At 42.9% G+C, this 22,759-nt stretch overlaps 1 protein-coding gene across 1 annotated transcript; it reads left to right on the top strand.

The window, feature by feature from the left end:
- Nucleotides 1–197: 197 nt before the first annotated feature.
- On the top strand, nucleotides 198–19,795 carry NRIP3 (nuclear receptor interacting protein 3). The gene is made up of 8 exons (XM_019728783.3): nucleotides 198–391; nucleotides 801–961; nucleotides 12,364–12,525; nucleotides 13,040–13,122; nucleotides 15,077–15,216; nucleotides 16,312–16,364; nucleotides 16,477–16,571; nucleotides 16,822–19,795. The coding sequence occupies exons 1-8, from the start codon at nucleotides 313–315 to the stop codon at nucleotides 16,835–16,837; spliced, it is 789 nt and encodes a 262-aa protein (XP_019584342.3). The 5' UTR covers nucleotides 198–312; the 3' UTR covers nucleotides 16,838–19,795.
- The last annotated feature ends 2,964 nt before the right edge of the window (nucleotides 19,796–22,759 follow it).

Below are 22,759 nucleotides of genomic sequence, written 5' to 3'. Positions count from 1 at the left end.
GACCGGCTTCCGCCCGGCCCTGCTTCCCCGGCTTGGAAGCGTAGGTGCCAGGTCCCAGGCAGGGGGTACCAGGAGGAGGGAGGGTCCCCAGAAGGCCAGCTCCAGCCCGCCCGCAGGAGCTGCCCCCTCCCCAGTCACGTGCCCTGGTGGGTGGGGACCGACCTGAAGTTGTAGAAATCCTGAGCGATCCCAACTTCTGAGTGCGCCGCCCGTCCTCCCGAGCCCGGGCTGTAGGCGCGGGGGCTCGGGAAGGGGGCGCAGAGGTGGCAATTTGCGAAGCCGAGCAGCGGTGCGGACGACGGGACTCGGGGCATGGCCCAGCTGTCCGTGATCCCGGGGTCCGCCACTGCGTGGACAGGTGAGCGGGAACCCTGCGGCGGCGACGGCTGGGGTAGGAGAAGCTGCTCGGGCAATGGGCCCCACACACCCTCCCGGTTCAGGGGATGCAGGGCACTCACAACGGGCTGGAGGCGGTTGGGTAAAGCGGACCCGGCAGACACTTGGCGCACCGCGTCTGTGCCGCCAGCGCCACTCCTGGTCGCCGGCTCTTCACCCTAGGCGGGGTGAAGCCGGGATGCTCAGCCGCCGCAGACGCTGGGAGCCGCTCGCCGGACGGGGGCGCTGTGCTAGCTCCGCCCCCCCGCGCGCACTGGCTATTCCCAGTGACGTCACGCTCTCGGCTATAAAAGCCGCGGTGCGCGGCTCTCCCGGCGCCGTTGGAGCTCGAGGCCGGGGGCTGCCGGGGTGCGGGGAGCGAGGCGGACTCTGGGTGGTGGGCACCTCAGCGATGTTTTACTCAGGGCTCCTCACCGAGGGCGGCCGCAAGGAGACGGACATGCGGGAGGCAGCATCGCTGCGGCAGCAGCGCCGGATGAAGCAAGCAGTGCAATTCATCCACAAGGACTCGGCCGACCTGCTGCCCCTGGACGGCCTCAAGAAGCTGGGCTCGTCCAAGGACACGGTGAGCCCTCACGGCCGCGCCCGCCTCGGAATCCCCGCGCGTGGCGGCCGGTCACCTTCGCTCTGCGGTCTCCCGGGGCCCGCACATTGCCGCTTTCACTTAGTCACCGCCCCGGCCCCTGCCCTCTGCCGTCCTCTGGCTCGCTATTGCTCTGTTTCGATTCCTCTCCATCCAGCATTTTCCTGCTTCAGTCTCACAGGGTTCCGTCGTAGCTGTTCTAGCTCGCGCTGCGTTCGGCTCTGCCTCCTCCCTTCGTGTCTCTCTGCTCTCGATTCTGCCCTGCCTTCTTGCCCCCAGGTCGCCTTTCCTTACCATTTATTTATTCTCAGTACCAAATTTGATCTTATGGGGCTAGAGCCTTCCAGCCAGGGCACCCACACAGGCTGCGCGGCCGGTCCTATGACCCAGACAGAGGTGACACCTAATGGGTGTGAGTAAGGAGAGGACAAAATGGGAAGGGGGTCTCTTGACAGTCACCATATCCAGATGACTTTTGTTGAATCCATCTTCCCCCTATGCAAAATCTACTTCTCCGTTTGATTTTGGTCTTATCTACCTTTGACCTTCCATTCTGAGGATGGAGAGGAAAAGGAGGGTGGAACTGAGCCCCAAACATTTCTGCATCATTCTCATCTCTTCTCCTATTCCACCTCTACCCTCATAGAGCGGATAGAGAGAGGAAGCCAAGATGCTCCGTCTCACTAACAGCCAACGTGTGGAGCGAAGGCTGGCGCAGGCTTTTTTTTTTTTAAGCAGGGTTTTTCTTCACGTAAAGGAGAAACTCCAGGAGGTCTGGATTCAAAGACCATGCTGCCCTCTAGCTATAAGAGGAGGATGGATGGCTGAAGATTGCTAGTTTAAAGAATTGTATTTGATTCTCATCCTTCAGTCACTGTAGTAGTGGTGCTGGGCCAAATTTATGTTTAGCTTTAGTTTTATCTGGAGTTTTCTTGTAGTTTATTTGTTTTCTTGAATTCCGTGATCATTTTATTCATCTGGGTAACAATTTATGAAGCATTAATTAAATCTTTTAAATTAAGTAGGTACGCTGTAATTTTTCCAGTATTTTTTGAGCTTTTGGAATGTTTAATTTGTCAAAGGAGGGGGTGGGTGGGTCACCCTGGTTCACGGAAATTGCCATGTCCAGTGCAAGAATGACTATGAAGGGCAGAGCTTCTCAATCCATCTTTTTTTTTTTTTTTTTTTTTTTTTTTTTTAACAACCGTAATGACACACAGATACCAATAAGAATTTGCCCTCTCCCATTGTGATTGAGAATCATTTTTAGTTATGTATGTGCAGGCGACGTCTACCCAGTTGTCTTGAACTGTTTCTTCAAAGATATTTTTCCTACACAAGCCACAGGATCGGCAGTCTGATTCATGCTCGCTCAGAGTGGTGAGTGACTGAACTATATTCCTAGAAAAAGATAGCTCTGTTACCTCCTTTCACTTTAAAGCAATCTAGATTCATTTAGCAAATCAGGTCCACATCTTCTTACCTTCAGGCCAAAATAATCCTAGTTCCTGGAAGCTGCAGGAACCACTAAAGAGGTAAGTATTAGGAAAAGAAGTAAAATGTGGTATGTTTTTCTTCCCTTCATGCAGGATTTAAGATATTATCGACATTTGGTTGTCCTGGGCTGTCAAGGGGTTTCCTATCCCTGAGGAACTATCTCTCCATCATTGTGCCTCGCATTCCTTATACTACTTACTTAATCCTGTGTAGGAAGAATTCCATCTGCTTTTCTGACTCCAGTCTGTCTCAGTTGAGCCACAGAGAAACTGATAACATAGAACATAGGCAGTGGGCTGGAAGAAGGAAGCATCTTCAGAAAGCAGGTTATTGCCGTGGATGTGATACACAGCAGTTTACTGTGAGATCCTGAACCATGGTTCATACTTTCTCCGTCCGCCCCCTCCCATCGCCATGGAGTTGATATCCCCTCTCACTGTTCTCACACCTTTAATGTGCAAATGATTGCGCAGAAGAGCTAGAACAGGGCATAGAAGCCAGGCAGATTGTGGTAGGGCTAGGAGGGCTGTGAGCGGGGTGAGGAGGCATGCTTAAGCTCTCCTGACTGACGTGTCTGCCTCAGTACAATATTAGAAGAATAACCTTAGAAGTACCCTGTCACTTCACTTTGTGGACATATCTGGTACTATAGACCAGTGTTGACTCAGTTTTCTCTCACTGAAGTGAAATGTTGAGGATGCCAAAATCTACTGAATAGGTATATATACAAACTCAATAAAAGGAAGACAGGAATAGGGAGGGGATGGCACCCGAGAGAGATAGGGGAAAGGACAAATTAGTTTTAGTTGACTCGGGGGTTTATGCCAGTTCAGAAGATTGTGGGTTGTTTTCCTCATACTAGTGACCTATAGTAGAATGATTCTGCTAGGTTTTCTGAATCACCTACCTTTTACCATGCTATTTCTGTAACATTCACTATTTGATACCAGCCTGCCAACTGTTTTTTGGATTGGCAAAGAGCACCCGTTGGCAATCAAATGTGGTCTTGTTCTCTTGGCCCCAGGAAAGTGCTTTTGCCCTATTTCTGTTTGTGTGTAGTTGGCTGCTAAAAAGTCTGCGATGGAAATTAAATTTGTTTCATATGCCTGACTCTCTATTTTCTTTATCCTTTCATCTTCTGCTTTTTCTTTCTGTATTAGATTAAGAGCCAAAATCAGAGATATGAGTAATATCTTACTTGATTTATTATTTTTTAAAAAGTTGAAGCTGGAGAAAAAATTCTCCACTCTTGGAGTTTTGCCTCTTGTAATTTCTTTTGTTTTAGTCAGGTTCATAAATGTTCTTTCCCTGAGGTAAGGACTTTTTAACCTTTTAGGGGGTGGTATTTGACTCTTTTATTTTCCCATCAGTTGTTACTTGTAGGACTCTTTAATTTTAAAAAATAGTCCTGTCATAAGATACTGTGCAGTGTTTCCTATATGATTATATTATTACCATCAGACCTAATCCCTAGTCATCCAGCAATGGAGAGAGAGTTTTGCTTTCCTATCTATGATTGATTCTGCTTATAGCCAAATGCTTTAGCAGAACTCACTAGAATTAGGAATGAAGCCCAGGGGAAGGATGGCAGGACACACAGCAAAGCCACCTGACCATGAAATAACTAGTCCTATACTCTCAGTATCTGATCTACCTGATCAGAGTCTCTGTCAGTTGGAGCAGCCATGGGTGGTACCCTATGGATTAGCCATTCATAATGCCACGAGACACTCATAATGCTACATGTTTTGGATCAGAGAACTCTGGCGCCTTAGAAGAGCAGCATGAAATACCAGTATAACACCAGGATCTGATGGAAACTGAAGATTTCCAGAGCTGTGATTGCATCCTAATTATAGCAAATATTGACTGAATACTTGCTGTGTTAAGGACACTTGCTAGGTGCTAGGACCACAAAGAAGAAGAAAGCAAAAGTTTTCTCTACAGGGAGTTTATAGATTAGGGGGAAGAACAGAAGAGGTGAATTTATTCCACAAATATTTATTGAACACTTATTAGATGTTAGGCAATAATCTAGGCACTGAAGATATAACAGTGAGCCAAAACAGGGTTCCTGTCCTAACGGAACTTGCATTCTTGTGAGGGAAGGAGGCAGAAAATAAAAACAAGGAAATATATAATATATCAGGTAGTAATTAGTGCTATGGAGAAAATAAACCAGTGTAAGGGGAATAGGGAATGCAGTGGCCAGGGTAGGTGGAGTGGAACCTTGCTATTTTATATAGAATGATCAGGGAAGGCCTCTGATAAGATTACATTTTAGGAGATAATGAAGGAAGTGAGAAAGCAAAATATCATGGGGAAGAGTGTTCAGAGCAGTGTAATAGGAGTGAAAGGAACAAGAAAAGATTAGGTTCTGGATGTATTTTGAAGGCAGAGCTGACAAATTTAGTTGATGGATTGGATTAAGGGTCTGTCTGAAAGAAACTAGTTAAGCATGACCTCAAGGTTTTTGATCTAGCAATTTGAGAATAAAGTTGTCATTTCCTGAAATGGGTGAGAATATAGGAGGAGCAGGTTAGGGATAGGAAATAGGGATCAGGACTTTGATTTTTGAACAAGTTACATTTGGGATATCTGTTAGTTACTCAAGTATAGTTGTTGAGTAGACAGTTCACGAGAAGATAAATAATACCACCAGAAAGCCTACGCGAGTTGCCAAGATGTTATAGTCAATAAACGCCAGAGGAGTTCAGTGGAAGAACTGATTGCTCTGACCTGGTGTGACAACAGTGATGGAGAACCAGCACTGATTACAGCGTCATCATTCCCTGGTGAGTCACTTGACGATGACATGGTGTTGAGAGGAGGCTGCTGCCAGACGGTGCCCTGTAGAACCTCAGAGTAACAACTGACTTAGAAATTGTCTGGTCCAGTCCCTGCCTATGTGGGAAGCCTTTCTAACAAAAATGCAGCCTGCCACGCCAGCTGAGAACCGCCATGTCAGACCAGTCCACAAGCACGTAGCAATCAGGAATAAGGCTGCTCTCTTTGAAATAATGTGTCTGTCGTGTCACAGGCAAAGGCAGAGAGACAGAACACAGAAGGCCTGGGGCAGTGTGACAGACTGCGTTCCATAGGCTCCCATGTATTTTTGAACAGCTGCAAACCCACGGTGAACCTGTCTACATTCCCATCGGGTGGAATGGGTCACATGTTGTATGTTCTAGTAAACAAAGGAGAGAAGGCACAGATATCAGTGCCTTTTTAGATTTACAAGGACAGGTAGAGATATGTATGTTGGGTTTGAAATGACAGTCAATCAGGAGTCCATGTTTATTTACAAATGTAAATGAGGACTAAAATGAAGTAGGATGATTTCATGCTCTTTTAGAAAAAAGTGAATGGTAATCAGCTTCAATTTTAGGTTGAGTGTAAGAATTTAAAATATACACACATACATATACTTAGTAACATTTGAGCACTTACTGTATACCTGACACAGTGCTAAATGCTTCATACAGATCATGGCATTTAATCCTCACAAAAGCACTCTGAGATACTTACTAACTTGAACTCAACTCTGTCTGACTCCAAAGCATGTATTTTTAAATACTACTGTAAGTCAGGGGTTGGCATACATTTTCTGTAAAGGACCAGATACTGTGTTTCCCTGAAAATAAGACCTAGCTGGACTATCAGCTCTAATACGTCTTTTGGAGCAAAAATTAATATAAGACCCGGTCTTATTTTAATACAATATAAGACCGGGTATAATATATACTATAATATAATTAATATAATATAACTGGGTCTTATATTAACTTTTGCTCCAAAAGACACGTTAGAGCTGATGGTCCAGCTAGGTCTTATTTTGGGGGAAACACGGTAGTAACTACTTTTTTGGCTTTGAACGCCGCACAGTCTGTCTCAACTACTCAACTCTGCTGTTTTAGTGCAAAAGCAGCCATAGGCAGTTTATGAGTGGGGTTGGTTGTGTTCCAAGTAATCTTTATTTACAAAAACAGGCAGGAGGCTGAATTTGGCTTGTGGGCTAGATTTTCTGACCCCTATTTCTAGGTGGTTCTAGATGTGCTTCTATTGCTAGCTGGAAACGTTGGGTTTCTTCTCTGGGAGTAAATGCTACAAAGAAGGCAGACTTCTGTCATGCGCCCTATTGTCCAGTCTAATCCATTCTGTGGAGCACAAAATTCCATTAGTTTGATTCTATCTGGGTTCAGTGCAGGGATTGAGAAAGTAGTCTTAGAAGTTCTTGCTCAAATCATTATTCTCTGGCATCCTGCAGTTTAGTCTATTTCCTTCCACATCACTTTTCTTCCCACTCTACAGCCCGACTAGAGCAGACATTTAAGCAGACTGGATGCCAGATTGAGGAAATAACTACTTCCACCCAGAAAACAACACTGCCTACAGAGCCCATTTTTGTCAGAAGCTCCTGATGATGGAGGCAGCACATTTGAGCTCGCCTGGTTAGAGTTTAGATGCCTAAACCTTGATTAGGGTTTAGCAGCCACATTTTAGGAACAGTAGAGAACCAGGAATGCTTAGGTTAGTAGCTGCCTTGTTGAGCTAAAGCATAAAGCAGGATTCATGTCAGGCAGATGAGTAGAGAATTATGTCCAAAAGGCGACCAGAGTACCTGCAGCGCTGTCTGTCTTGAAAGATATCAGGAAAGCAGAAGGCAGCCCTTGGAAAGCCAGTATTTCAATAAACATAAAAATAAACCACTAAGCAAATTTACAAAGCAATATTCAAGCAGTGGGAATGCAAGTAGTACAACTATGTAAAGTGCAAGTGCTGAAGGGATTCTGAAGGAAACAGCCAGATGCTGTTAATCACCAAAGCCTTTTTGAAGAAGTAAAGGGTAAAGATTCATTTGAAGAAGTAAAGGGTAAAGATTCATTAATACCATGTTTCCCCGAAAACAAGACCTAGCCGGACCATCAGCTCTAATGCGTGTTTTGGAGCAAAAATTAATGTAAGACCTGGTCTTATTTTACTATAAGACTGGCTCTTTAATATAATAATATAATATAATATAATATAATATAATATAATATAATATAATATAATATAATTAATATAATATAATATAATATAATATAATATAATATAATATAATATAATATAATACCGGGTCTTATACTAATTTTTGCTCCAAAAGATGCATTAGAACTGATGGTCCGGCTAGGTCTTATTTTCGGGGAAACATGGTAGGTCAAGAGTTGGGGATACAGTCATGATCAAGACAATTGAGATGACTGCCCTTATGGAATTAACACTCTAGTGAGGGGAGTGAAATAGAAAACAAGTAAATAAGTAATTTTTTGATTTATTGATTTTACCATTATCTGTTGATTTTTATATTATAATAGATAAGGGTTTAATTCTTTTACATCTCCCCATGATGGCCTCCTATTATACTAATATTCTGTTACATAATTGTTTTGGGTCAAATCAGCGTTTACTTTGTACATTATTATGATTATGTTCATATTATCACAATTGCATCAAATAATGTATTATAATTATATTTCCTTTCTCATAGAAATATTTTTCTCAAAATTGATAATTGCCTAGTTTCTTATTTATTTAATTTTCTATGTAAAATTTAAATCTCCTCCAACTACCTTAGAACTGTAGGTCATTTAGCAGTCTTTTTTTTTCTTGGAGAAATCCTTTCTGGAGCCCTCTATTGTCCCATTTCATTTTGGACTCGTTGCTGTCAAGGCCTGCTACACAATCTGTATCCTGGACTTTTCCTTCAACACTATCCTCAGAATTTCCTTTGCCCTCTTCTCTGTTGGATTTGTTATTTCTTGGGTCCTGTGCTTTTTTTTATTTGTTCATTTGTTTCCCTCACTTTGGTGGACCCTATCCTTCAGTAGCTTTTGGAGGATGTATGGGAAATACCTCCTGAGTCTTGACTGATAGTTTGGCTAGTTTAGAAATTATGTCCTACGAGATTTTTAAAAAATATCATTCCATTCTCTTTTAGCTTCCAACATTGCCACTGAGTATGATACACCTACACTATTTATAGTCCTATGTCATTCTGGTTCACGATCCTTTGTACTTGGATCATCTTTTTCTCTTTGGAAGCTTTAAAAATCTTTGTCATCCATGATATTCCAAAAATTCATAGTGATGTGAAATCTTGGTGTGGATCTTTTTTCTTTCATTATGTGAGAACCACTGTGGGCACTTTCAATCTTTAAACTCACATCCTTCAGTGCTGGTTTAGTATGCCATGCCACCCTCATCCTTAGTTGTTTTAGAAATCTGACAGTGCATAATTTCTAAGCCTAGCCAAAGTACCAACCAGAGTCTTTTGATTTACTCTTATAAAAGAAAAAACTTTTGGCATTCTTCCCAGTTGTCTGGGTCAAGTGGGGGCCTCATGCAGGTTTTACATTAACATATTTCCAACCTTAATTGTATCCTCCAACTACAGAGGTTCTAATACCTCTAACTCCTCAGCCTTTCCAGGGTTTTACTTTAGTCAGAAAAAAGCTTTTACAGCTAGACCCCAAAACATATAATAGCTCAAACATAATAGTGTATTTTTTCGTAAGTATCAGCACTCGTGGAAAGGCTAGCAAGACAGCCCTCCCACGTAGTCATTTAGGGACCTGGCTGACAGTGACTCTTGTGTCTTCAACATGTGACCTCTGGAAAGATTACCCTAAGGGTTTTCTCCATCCCAGCCAGTCAGGAGAGGAAAAGAATACAGAGGACTGTGCACAGGAGGTTTTTATGGACCAGGTCTGGAAGTGGTGCATGCCACTTCTACCCATATTCTGTTCGCTAGAACCCAGTCTTATGCCATGACTAACTGCAAGGAAGGCTGGGAAACATAACCTAGATATCTTCCCAGCAAAAAGAGGAGAACATGGATTTTGATGAGTAACTGGCAGTTGCTCCCACTCCAGCGCTGTAAAGTGGAATGGTGTGAAGCATTTAGCTTTCTCTCATCCAGGTCACTTACCACTTTTCCGTCTGCTTTTCAGATTCCAATATTTTGTCAACATCTCTTTTGTTGTTTCCTTACTGTTCTCTTTGTTCTTATAGGTTAAGGCCTTTCTTATTCCTTAACGATATCATTTTAGTGAAAATTTGGTTGGAAGTAGAGGTAAATGTGCAGTTACACTATCACTTAAAAATGTAGGCATAATAAAATGACCACGGAAAAGCACCTGTGAGGTTCACATGGGCTCATTAGCTGTGAATTTTCAACTTCTGAACTACACGATGACTACTTTGTTATGAAAATGAGAATTATATGTACCAACAGGAAAATGCCTTTCATATGTTAAACAAAAACAGAAAATTTTAGACAGTGTTATAGTAGGATCCTATTTTTTGTATATATTTGTATCTTTACTAAATTTTGTGGGGGGGAAATATACTTTTTTTTTTTTTTTTTTTTGAGAATGTACTTTTAAATTTAAAGGATTTGTAGGGAGTGGGACTGAGAAAGGGTTGAGAGGTTGGGGAGGCCTTCCCTTTTCGTGTTATAGACTTCAATGATATGTGAATATTTCACATTGAGCGTGTATTGTGTTTGAACCTTTTTTGGTTACTAAAGAAAAGAACGAGTAAAGGAATACAGTCCTCCCTCAGTACTGGGACCCCGACCCCCACTACTAAAACTCAGGGATGCTCAAGTCCCTGATATAAAGTGGGGTCGTATTTGCATACAGGCTACAGCCGGATATGCCTACACATCACTTCATTTGCATGGATTCAGTACAGTGCTCAGCACGTAGCAAATTCAAGAATTGCTCTTTGGAACTTTCTGGAATTTTTTTTCTGAATATTTTCAATCTGCGGTTGGTTGAGTCTGCAGATGCGAAGCCCGTGGCTACAGAAGGCTGACTGTAGTCAGCAGGGCCAAATGCCCTAGTGCAGTCAAGTAAAATGAAGGCTGAAAACTGTCTACCAGATTTGGAAATTAGGAGATCGTTATTGGTGCTATGGGATGAAAAGTAACTCAGTGAAGAAAATATAGGATATCAGGAAATAGACAGTGGTTTCGGCTTTTTTTTTTTTTTTTTTTTTTAATACCATTCAAGACAAGGGTGTGACTAGAGGAGGATGTAGAGTTGAGGAGGCAAGTTCTCTCCCCAGCGTATGAGAACTTTGAGTATGTTTTATAGCCTGTGGAGGAAGGGTCCCTTAGGAAGGGAGGAAACTTCAGAAGAGAAATTACTTCAAGGAAAATGATTTTAGAACTTTCCTCATTGACCTCATCTGTCCAGTGGTGATTTGACTCCTCTGCAAGACTGAGAGTAACCAGATAAAGTAGTGTTCATTCAGCGAGACCGATGTAGAAGGAAAGCCCCAAACTTTCGGTGAGAAGGGCTTTGATTTGATGGCCTTTGAAGCCCCTTCCAATCTTCAGTTCTACAAATTCAACTTATCCGAGTTGGCCCTGCTAAGCATGGACTCAACAGAAACAAACACCCTGATGCACTGTGGCTTGAGCTAGGGATCCAGACTTATTGGCAATGAAGCAGTTCTGTTCCTTTGCGGAGCATGGCGTTCTCCCAGTGTCACACCAGGAAATCGGACAGAGTTAGCACATCCTCTAGCTCCTTATCAAGAAGCTCTCATTTTCTTGTAAGTGTCTCTTTCTCTCCTTTTTTCAAGGATACTAATTTAGAATCTGCTTTGCCAAGAGTCAGTGTATTTTGGGAATACGTTTCTTCGCCTCACCAGGGTCACAGTGAGTCATGACTGACTCCATCCTTCCTCAGAAATCTGTAAGGCGGGGAGGCTAATGAAAACCGTCTCCAGTTGTATGCCCTTCCCTGGCGAGGTTCTAGGCTCTGGGCTTCAAAGAGTGACTTGCTTTTCCCCAGAATTGGAGTGCCACCTGGTATGTCTTACATAGAAGCTCGAGGTTAGACTATACTTTGAGGGATTTTGAATGTTATTGTAAACTAGGACTAAGATGCATGGGTATAGAAATTTCTCAGGTCAAGTGACTTCTTATCATGAGGTAGCTTATACTTTCTGGAGGCCACTTTGGGTAGAAATCATAGAGTAGAGGTATGTCTGCCCGGGAGCTCTCCTAAGCGCAATCAAAGAGCAGACTTGAATTTACAGTCCTCATTCTGCTTCCTAACATGAGGTATTCTGGAACAGATATAAGGTTAAATTCAGTTCCCTGCTTCTTGGTCCCTCTCTGCCTTTTTTATACTCCCACTTTTTGGCCCATTTAAAGAAAGGAATGGATGACAAGCATATGGTAGGAGTTGTCTTATGCTTCTTGAGATCCACAGGATGTTAGTAAGGATGATTCCTGTGGGTTCTGCCTCATTCCAAAGTGTGTTTCCTGAGAGTGTTGCTCAGCAGGTATGAATTCCTGTCTTCCCACCCCATCCACCCATGGGTGACTCAGCCCTCAGGCATATACAGATTGGGTCCAAAACATAAGATTTTAAGGGAGTGAGACTTGAAATAGAAATAGTCAGATCTTTTAACAACCAGTGCTAGGTAGGTTTCTTCGGCCTGTGAAAATAAACTGCCCTGTCTATAAGTCACCTGGAAGACACACCTACTCTTCATAGGCTGAGGCCACTTGTCTCCTGAAATGACCTTGTAAGGGGAGGGAAGGCAGCAGCAGGCCTAGGCAGTCCAATCACAAGGGTCCTTCAGTTCTCTTTAGCCATCGAATATTCATTGGCCCTATCTGTATTTCCCAGTGTCCCACCTTCCTCTTTCATTCATTCAGGGTGGCCAACAATACCAGTGAAGTCCCTACTTGAAAGAAAAATAAATAAGCAAAGGTAGAGCTCAGTTATGTGAGCCTCCTTCATCATTTTGGTGGCGCCTGGGGGACAGTGGGAGAAGGGGGAAATGATCTGTCATTAAAAAGCCTCTGCTTTCTATTCCTCAAGCAACCTCATAACATTCTGCAGAGGCGCCTCATGGAAACCAACCTGTCTAAGTTCCGAAGCAGTCGTGTCCCTTGGGCCTCCAAGACCAACAAACTCAATCAGGCGAAGTCTGAGGGACTGAAAAAGTCTGAGGAGGATGACATGATTTGGGTTTCTTGCCAGGTAATGTTCTGAAAACAGCTTTTCCAAGGTTTTCTGGCGAGTAGAATTTGGGCCCGTTATGATCCCAATAGTGAGTCTCTCACCTCCAAACTGTATAGAGCATGGGTCTTATCATGGGATTCACGAACGAATTTCAAGGAGGTCACTCCATGCAACACAGAAAATGTCTGCAATATTTTGTATGCATGTGTATCTTTATGAGAAAAAGACTAAAACTTTCATTAGATTTGCAAAGGGGTATGTGACACACACACACATACACACACACACACACTTAAGAGCTACTTGGTATATAGAATGAAACATCCAAAGTCCTTTGAGATCCTCTGTCAGCTCTAAATTCAGCAGGAAAAAGAGCCCTTCCAAGGAGACCCAGCGGTGGGTAAAGATGGGACCCTGCCCAACCATCCTGTGGAGATGTTCTCCCGCCCTGCCTTTCATATGACATATCTGCTGCTTGCTCTCTGGGTCTCCCTTCCCTTGCTCCTATTGAACAGACGTTTCCTCTCCATAGTGTGCTGGAAAGGATGTGAAAGCCTTGGTTGACACAGGCTGTCAGTATAATCTCATCTCTTCAGCCTGTGTGGATAGACTGGGGTAAGTAGTCCCTTGTACTGGGTGGAAGTCAGATGCTAATCACTCTTTGCCTAAGTCTATTTTGAAGTTTGAGATGGTGAGGGTTTCCACAGAGGCTCCAAGTGAAGTGTGCAGACCTCAAATATCAGCTGGAACCGGTCCTTAGTAGAGGGACAGAGTCGTGGGTACCTCAGAGAAATCAGTGAGCCAGGAAAGCCTCAGACTTTCCATTAACTCCCACCTATTACGTTTTAAGCAAACACCTTTGGGCTCTGGAATAAGACAATGTGAGATCCTTGGCTCATTCTGTGCCATGCCCTAAGCCGGATCTGTGCCCTGCCCAGAAGACAAACTAGAAGGAGCTGTCCTGTTGGTATCCCCCAGATGAATAAAGCAGGGATGTGGCTGGCCTTCGCTTGCTCAGGGCCCTTCTGGAGGTCACGCAGCCTGTCCCAAAAAGCATCCATCAGAACTTGGAGTAGGGCTGCTGTTGCTCCCGCCTGAACCATCATAGGGGTGATTAACCAGTCATGTCTTAGTGCCTTTTCTCTCTGTGATGAACATATAAAATCATATCTTACTGCTGCCCCTGCTGGGGATTGGGTATGAGGCAGATACTCTGTATATTGAGTATCTTTAGTTCTCTCACAGTTGGTAATGGGTTCTCCCTCTTTTAGTCAGAGAAAGCCATTTTGAATATTTTCTCCTTTTCACTCAATCTGTTCTTTTATTTCTTTTCTTCTTCCTTGTCTTTTCTCCAAAGTACCAGACAGGCCCTCCCAGAATTGGGAGGATCAACCCAATATCCTTTTCCACCTCTGTAACCCTAATTGCAACAAATCATTCCCTAGCCCAGATCTCTACATTGAAACAATCACTAGGGTAAATATAATGGCCCATTTTAAGCTACTTTCAAGATGTCCATATTCTTAGGTAGGATTGCACAAGACTGGATTTGTATAATCAGTGACTACATGATCTGTTACTTCTCGTTTCTACCCTGTTCTCGCCTCTCACCAACACTGTGACCCTCTGAAGCTGCCTTTATGGGTTTTGTACATTGTTATATAAAGTGGTGGAGGGAGTCCAGGATGCAAGTGCTCTTTCTTGTGAGAAGAATCCTGAGCTTTTTTTATGTGGTGAAGAGATGAGATATAGTGCAACATGATGGTTCCAGAAAGACTAATAACATCCTGGTACATAATTAGACAGCAGACTGCCATGATTCCAGAGGAATTAATAACCATCTGTAAAACTGCAATTATTTTTCTTTTGGATGGGCTATAATACCAAAAGAGAGGAAAGGAGTAAAGTAGAAGTATTGGCACAAAAAGTCCATAATTATTTATCCACCAACCCATAACAGCTCGGGTGCTAGCTGTTCCAATCACATTACATAATTGTGTGAAAGCTTGGCTGTTCCTTTCCTTTCTCCCCTGCACAGCAGACAAGTTAAATTAGTTAAAACTTTCTCCGTGATATTATTCCTTGCTGATATCAATATCAAGCACTTTCTGCCACTAAACTTATCGCCTAAGGCTAACTGATGAGGATAGACTGAAACAGAAATGACAAAGAAAATTAGATGTTGAACAAAGTATCTTCTCAACTTAGGATTAAGCTGCCCTCTCTGAGATCTGTTATCCACAGAGGGGTAAAAGGACATGTTAACTAAACTGCTTTGCACGTAGGTGGGGATGTCAGGACGTGGAATAGGATTCTCTCAGTGTGTCAACTCGTCTTTACCAATGCAGACAGTGGCATCGCTTTTCGAGAACGGGCTGAATCTATTTTTTTACTATTCCCTGGCAGGTTTAGGACAAAGTGCTGAAACAAGAAGTGGCTAGCACTTTTTTGGTAAATTAACCCCAGGAAATCACTGGAAAATTCCAACTATGGGTTGGAAGGTAGGCATTGCAAGATTCTATCAGAAACCTCTGCTGAGGGGATTCTGGTATCTTCCCATCTGGTGCAGACTCAAGGAGCATGTCAAATCTCACAAGCATGAAGGAGAGAAGCTTTCTCTACCCCGGCATCTGAAAGTAGTGGGCCAGATTGAGCACCTAGTGATCACACTGGGCTCCCTCCGCCTGGACTGCCCAGCAGCTGTGGTTGGTGAGTAGAACTGGGGACTGGACCTATGGACCCCTAATGTAAACCATCTCCCCACTTCCACCAAACCCTCGTGAGATCTCGTGCCTGTAAATATGAACTTCTTCGTAAACTGTGTCCCAATTTTTGCCCTCCAAAATACCAGTTGGGCCCTGAGCTACAAGTTGAGAATCACTCAGAAGGAGTGTGTAACTCTTGATTAAAAATACTCAAGGGGGGCCGGCCCGGTGGCTCAGGCGGTTAGAGCTCCATGCTCCTAACTCCAGAAGGCTGCCGGTTCGATTCCCACATGGGCCAGTGGGCTCTCAACCACAAAGTTGGCAGTTCAATTCCTTGAGTCCCGCAAGGGGTGGTGGGCAGCGCCCCCAGCAACTAAGATTGAACACGGCACCTTGAGCTGAGTTGCCTCCTGGATGGCTCAGTTGGTTGGAACAAGGGCTCTCAACCACAAGGTTGCCGGTTTGACTCCCGCGAGGGATGGTGGGCTGCGCCCTCCACAACTAAGACTGAAAGGACAACAACTTGAAGCTGAATGGCACCCTCCACAATGAAGATTGAAAGGACAACAACTTGACTTGGAAAAAAGTCCTGGAAGTGCACACTGTTCTCCAATAAAGTCCTGTTCCCCTTCCCCAATAAAAATAAAAAAAAAGTTTTATCAAAAAAAAAATACTCAAGGGGCAAGCCAACAAACATTTTTGTGTGACAGTGAAAATGGCCCCTGAGAGCTTTCCATGAGCTCATTGGAGGTAGAGGGTAGGATCCTCTTACTCCTTTGCCATAAATCCCTTGATAATTTCCCACCATCTCTTATACATTCCCTCATATATTCTATTCTAGCCTATTCTAAGTTCCTGGTTTTTGTCTAAAAGCCTTTGTCCTTTATAGTTCAAAAGACTTGGGTTTGAATCTTGGCTCTATTGCCTTTTAACTATAATAATCTGGGGAAATTAATATAATAGATGCTCAACAGATGTTTATTGGATTTACGTATGTACATGTGTATGGTTGGTTGGATGGAACCTAAGGGTGGGTAATAAGGCTGACTTCTAAAGTAGCATGGCGTTGGCTGAATTTTAAATTTTTTTTTTTTATTAGAGGACAATGAGAAAAACTTGTCCCTTGGTCTCCACACTCTCCGATCCCTGAAGGTAGGATTGATTCTATTTCCCCTTTGATTCTCCCTCTCTAAGGTGGGGTTATCTTACATAGATACCCCCAAAGAGAGAGCATTGACAGTGGCCAGTGACTCTTTGTTTTCAGTGCATCATAAACTTGGATAAGCACCGACTGATCATGGGGAAGACAGACAAGGAAGAAATCCCTTTTGTGGAGGCAGTTTCCTTGAGTGAAGACAAGTAAGTGCCCAGATGGGTCAGATTGGGTTGTGTCCCGCCTTTGGCTTTCAATCGTACTACAAATACACCCCTCCCCACTCCCAGAGCTCACCATGCCACAAAACTCTGGAGCCCACATTTCAAAATGAGCACTGATGATACTGCACCGAGTGGTGGGGAAAATGAGAAGCTTTTAAACTAAACTTGTACTTGCCTTCAGCCTAACTTCTTTGAATTTGGTATCATTTCTTCTGTTACTTTCTCATTTCAGCACTTCAGAAGCCTAACCACAGCCTGTCTGCACATATGCATATACACCGGGTTGACAGACTGCGAAAACTGGGTTTGAACCAAATGCAGTAGCAACTTGGGGTGGACCAAGTCCTTTACTCTAGTAGAAGCTCCAGGGGCTCCTTCCCACCCAGACCTCTCTAGACTTTAGTCTGTGCTTACAGATCTTGTCTGGTTATAGCCATTGTTTTTTACTCCTTTGATCGCTTAATTAATAGACCTTTTTGACACTGCCAGGTCTCACTTGTGGCCTATTTCTCTGCTTTCTCCAGAAATTTGCTTTTATTAGTCAAGTATAGGGGCTGCCAGGTTCTGTTTCTCCATAGATACACTTTCTTGTTTTCCTATAGCTAAAATGTTATAATAAATAGGAACCTGACCTTTACCTCCCTTTAGCCGTTTCAGAGAGGTGCAGGATATCTATGTCTCAAAGTTAAAATTTTCCTAATTCGTTCATTGATTTCTCAAGTATGAATTGATCTGAAATCTGAAAGAGCCCAGTGAGATAAGCTTAGTTCGACCCTTTAATTTAAAGATCCAGAGAGACAAGTGAATTGTCTAAGCTCATGTAAGCTGAGTCAGTGGCAAAAGGGACCTAGAACTTCAGACGTGACAAGCCAAGGCTATATTCATTCTCCCATGCTGTTTCATTTGTCTTCAAGCCTTAAGGAGTAGAAGAGGTGAGGGTTTGCAAAAAGGCAGGGTAGGGGAAGAATATACTTTAGGAATAGATGCTAGGAGGATCTGGGTAGCCCTCCCTCTGGTGTGCTAAGCCATTAAAAGTCCCCTGGCCCAAGCTGTCACATTTAGGCCCTTATCTTGGTGCCTAAAAGCTGAGGGTACAAAGATAAATGAGTGTCTTTTACCTTGAACTTCTTGGAGGGAAGAGGGGGAAGGAACCAGAGACAGAAGAACATTAATCGCTCTCTGAGATGGAATTGAAGGCTTCAGCAAATAAGCTCGGCATCATTGTCAGACATAGGTACTCGTAAGAGCCAGTCGCCATGTCTGCCTATCCTATTACTTGTCTGCTCTAATAGCTGACAAGCAGCTGGGCACAGGAGTAGGGAAAGATGACAAAACGCAGAGCAGAGCAAGAATAGAAGGGAGTACTAGGCAGAACCAATTGGTGGGAAGGCCTACATAGGGAAACCTTTCTGGGATGGAGGTCAGGAATGAAACTTCCAGGTAGGGAGGGTTGGGAAATTCTTCAGCTCTGTCCTGGTACAAGGAAAGAGGCAGGGCTGGATTAAGGACAACCTTTTCTGACTGCCCAATATTTCCTGACCCCTCTCAAAGGGTTGGAGATCACAGGGACTTCTTGAAGCATTTTTGTTGGGGTGTCAGCTTGGGCGTACAGATACCTATAATGGTATTTCCCCTTCAATTTGGTCATAGAAGTGCTTGGAGAAGTCAGAAAAATAGCCCGCTGTGAGTTTCGCAAGTCTATCCTTGATTCATAGCTATAGTTCCCAGAATATTTAATGGATCCCACTTTGAACTTTGCCAGGTCCCACCAACAATCGCGTCTAGTGTTCATTTGCTGTCCCTACTGAACAGCTCATCGGAACTCTGAATGTTTTTAGCCTCACAGAAGCTCCCTAAGCACTAGAAGCTTGGTGATCCCCATTTGTACTGCCTCCACTTGTTCCTGGGTCATCCCAGGCCTCCTCCTTATTAGTCCCTATAGAGGAAGTAAGATGGAAAATTAACTGTCACAGTAGAGGAGGTCACATTTGAAGCTCAGCAGGGGTGATCCCAGGTTACCAGACTTCAATGCCCCCTCCAGCTCCACTCCATCTTCTTACCTAGGGAAAACCTGCGCCTTTCCACTGAGGCTTCTCCACTCTCCTCTCCTACCTATCATGGCATCACTTTGGCCTGCTTCTTATCCTAGGACTGAGTTGAAATACTTCACCCCTTCCTTCCCTAGTTGAAAGTTCCACTCTAAGTCTTGACTCTTGATCATAGGTGAGGCATGTTGGAAGTTCCTTGGCCTGGTTTATCCTTATTTGGATTTCCTGTGGACCAGTGAGACCAGGAATTCTCAGGTGCTGGAAAGATGTGACTGATTCTGGCCCTTTGAGTTCAGGATTATGTGGCATCGGGGATGATCAGATGGCCTTTAGTGATCTTTCTGGCCTCTGAGAATCAGTGATTTTCCAATTTTGGAATGGAAAGAGTTGGGGCCATCTGAGCTTAGGGTATCATAATCTTACTCAGTGCATCGAAATTATTTGAATTCACTAACCAAATAATTGTGCTTTAAACCACAGCCTTGACAGAGTTATCCAAAAATGTTTAACGACAATTATGGGAAATCTTGAGCTTTATTAATCTTTAAATGCTGCTAAGTCGATTACTCCAAAAGCCCTTGATATTCATTACAGAGCACTGGGTCTCCTTTTTAGGGCCTGGGAACGTAAGCAGGTAAGGTCAGTTCTTCCCAGAATTCTAGGAAACATCTCCGGTGCCTCTGATTGAGGGTGTAGGAAGAGAGTGTCTACATAGGTCACAGTTCTGAAGATAGGCAGTAGCAAGAAGTAACCCTGGAGAACTGGTACTCTTTTCATTCCTTACTAGATGTCCATCTCAAAAACAGAAAGTTTGGAAAATACTGTTTTCGTTATTTGGTGTTTCTATGCCTGACTTATTTGAGAAACAAATGTTTTTTGACTTTTCTATTTCCTTGCCCTGCACAGATTCCACCTGGTAAGATTTTCTATTCCTTAGCTCAAAGTGTCTATTGAATGGATTGCTTGGTATGTTAACTGACTGCACTCTTGTGTAATAGAAATATCTTTCCAGGTTGGAGACATGGAGGAGATGAACTGGATTGCTCCCTCCTTCTGTAGCCAGGCTTCTGCATTGGCACTTTATCTACTCAGTGTTTCTGGCTGTGTTGGGTTTATTTGTGAGATCGATGTAAAAATAAAGTGAAATCTTCCCCTCTGCGTGCTTGTCTGACAGTGTCTTTGTCAGGGCCCCTGGTAGGTGGGGGAGCCCTGGAATGCTTAATTGCATTGGTGTTTCTCTCAGGGTCTTCTGAACATAAGGCTTTGTGGTCCTCATTTCCTCTATTGCTACTGGCCCTTCAGCTCTCCCTCTTACTGCCTGTATGTTCTTGGGCAAATTAGTGAACTTCTCTGAGTTTCTTTTGTAATCTGTAAAGCAGAAGTGATGATAGTACTTTCTTTATAGTATCAAATGAGATAATCCACGTAAAGTAGTTGGCATATGGTATTTCCTCAAAGCTTTAACTGCACCTGAGAACAATCTTTTATGGTGGCTCACCAGGGTGAGAACACTTTTTATTTAGTTCAAACAAATAGGAGAGGTTTGGGAAAGGGAAAGTAGGGTTGACTGAACCTTAATATTATATTAAATATAGTTAATATATAGTTAAAGCCATTGTATAAATGACATTCCAAATAAATGCACTTTACAGATGATAAAAACTTACCTTTAAGTATTAATATTTTAAACAGTTAAACAGTATGGCTAAATAGTCAACAAGAAACATTCTTTAACTATGACATTGGTTATCATAATCTAGAATTATGGTTCTATTAGTACTCAGATGATGCTACCATTCCACCTCAAAAGGTTTTCTGTCTTAATTCTGTCCATTTATTCTAAATATAAAAAATGTGGGGCCGGCCCGGTGGCTCAGGCGGTTAGAGCTCCATGATCCTAACTCCAAAGGCTGCCGGTTCGATTCCCACATGGGCCAGTGGGCTCTCAACCACAAGGTTGCCAGTTCAATTCCTCGAGTCCCACACGGGATAGTGGGTAGCGCCCCCCGTAACTAAGATTGAACACAGCACCTTGAGCTGAGCTGCCGCTGAGCTCCTGGATGGCTCAGTTGGTTGGAGCACGTCCTCTCAACCACGGGGTTGCCGGTTCGACTCCCGCAAGGGATGGTGGACTGCGCCCCCTGCAACTGGCGATGGCAACTGGACCTGGAGCTGAGCTGCGCTCTCCACAACTAAGACTGAAAGGACAACTTGAAGCTGAACGGCACCCTCCATGGCTGGGATTGGGGGGACAACAAATTGACTTGGAAAAAAAAAGTCCTGGACGTACACACTGTTCCCCAATAAGGTCCTGTTCCCCTTCCCCAATAAAATCTTTAAAAAAAATGTGAAAAGACTTAACCCACCTGGACTCTTAAGCAATGAATGACAGAATCAAGATTTATAATCATCTTACGAGAGTGAAACCAACAAAATTAAGTTTTAACCAAGTTAAAAAAAATTCATCCTGACTTGCATTTTTAAAAAAATCTATTGCACTTGCACAGTGGCGGAGAACTTGGATTAACAGAAGTTCATGTGAAGATGATGTTGGTATTTTAGTTGATTACACATTCTATATGTAGAAGTATTAAGGAAGGATTCTGTGTGTAGGCGATACCATTTGTAAGACAGGGACATGTACACAATATGTAGTGTCCAGAAAAGGTGAATGATTATTGTCTTCAGAGCTGTCATGTGAAAAGTGTTCTTTCTGGCACCAGAGGCAAGCATTTCCAGTAGGTAGAGGTTGCAGAGAGGCGTATCCTGATTAAATTGGAGAGAAGCATCTACTATAAACCAGGGACTGCTAACTCCCGCAAGAAGGTAGTATTGTTCACAGTTTTGCAGAAGCAAAAGCTAAGGCTCAACTGTTTAGCACAATTAAGGGACTGTCTACATTCTCTTTCATTGAATTACTTCTTAGCAATATTAGCAAAGAGATCTCTGCATTGGGTGGAAGGTTGGGTAAGGAAACCTACAAAGTCATTTCTAATGCCAAAATTCTTTGATTCTGGGACATCTTTGTTAAATGGCATTGTGAATCAAATATAGTTTCGTGTTGACTCATTGCCATCACTACAAACAGACTCACTTTTTATTCAAGGGCTCTGGTATGTTCCAGAAGATTGGGGCTGCCAGATGCCTGCCTAGAGGCCTTTCTAATGCCTCACTCTTACGTATGACTGGATAGTCAAGGATCTCCAGACATTTAAGAAGTGTTGTAAGTGAGCTTTTTACCCAGCTGTTAAGGGTTGAGAAGACAGAAACAAAGACTGAAAAACTCAACACAGACAATTCAAGAAACAAAACATTAGAACTATCATCAGAGAAATAAAATATTGGCAGCACCCGATGGCACAGAATGCTACTTAAAAGGGGAGAAGGTTGACAAGAAAGTGCTCTAGTAAATTTAAAACACGATAAGAGAAACGTAAAAATTCAAAAGAAGAGTTGGAATACGGAAATCTTTCAGAAAAACAAAAAGAGGTAGAAATGGGGGAAGAAATGATAAATTATCCTAGGGCAAAAGCTGTGCAGTAAACTTAGAGAACCAGCCTAGAATGGAGGATGATGGACTCCTGGAGGCTTGTCACCAATTTAAAAACTGTACTTATAATTGAGAGAAAAATTTGGGAGAAATGAATTATAGCTACTTGAATGCTAGGGACTTAAGAAAGCATGGAAAAGTAGGCAATGGCTTCAATCAAAAAAAGCAAATGTAATATGCTAATTTTATCAACTATGAGTAATATGTACATAGTCGATAATATAATGAAGTGATTTACCTAAGTAAGGTGATATAGATATATTGAAAGATGGAGAATGAAGAAATAATACACGTATTTATGAGAGGACATTAGAGTATAAATATATAGTTTATTTCCTATAGCAAGAAGTAAAGTAATAGACCATACTGAAAAATCAAGAACTAGTAATATAAGGAGGTTAAGAAATACAGAGACAATTTCAGAAGAGATAGCTAAAAGATAAGCAAGTTGTCTCTGGGGAGTAGAAATTGAGAGTGTAGAGGGCTGGGGCAAAATCGGCTGTGAAATACTATTTGATTTTTTTAAAAATGTACTATATTGGTAAAAATAAATATTAATAATGTAGCATTTC

Source organism: Rhinolophus sinicus, chromosome 14 (genome assembly GCF_057876585.1).
Source record: "Rhinolophus sinicus isolate RSI-liver-muscle chromosome 14, RSI-T2T, whole genome shotgun sequence".
Taxonomy (NCBI): Eukaryota; Metazoa; Chordata; class Mammalia; order Chiroptera; family Rhinolophidae; genus Rhinolophus; species Rhinolophus sinicus.
This window is presented reverse-complemented; position numbering and strand designations above follow the sequence as displayed.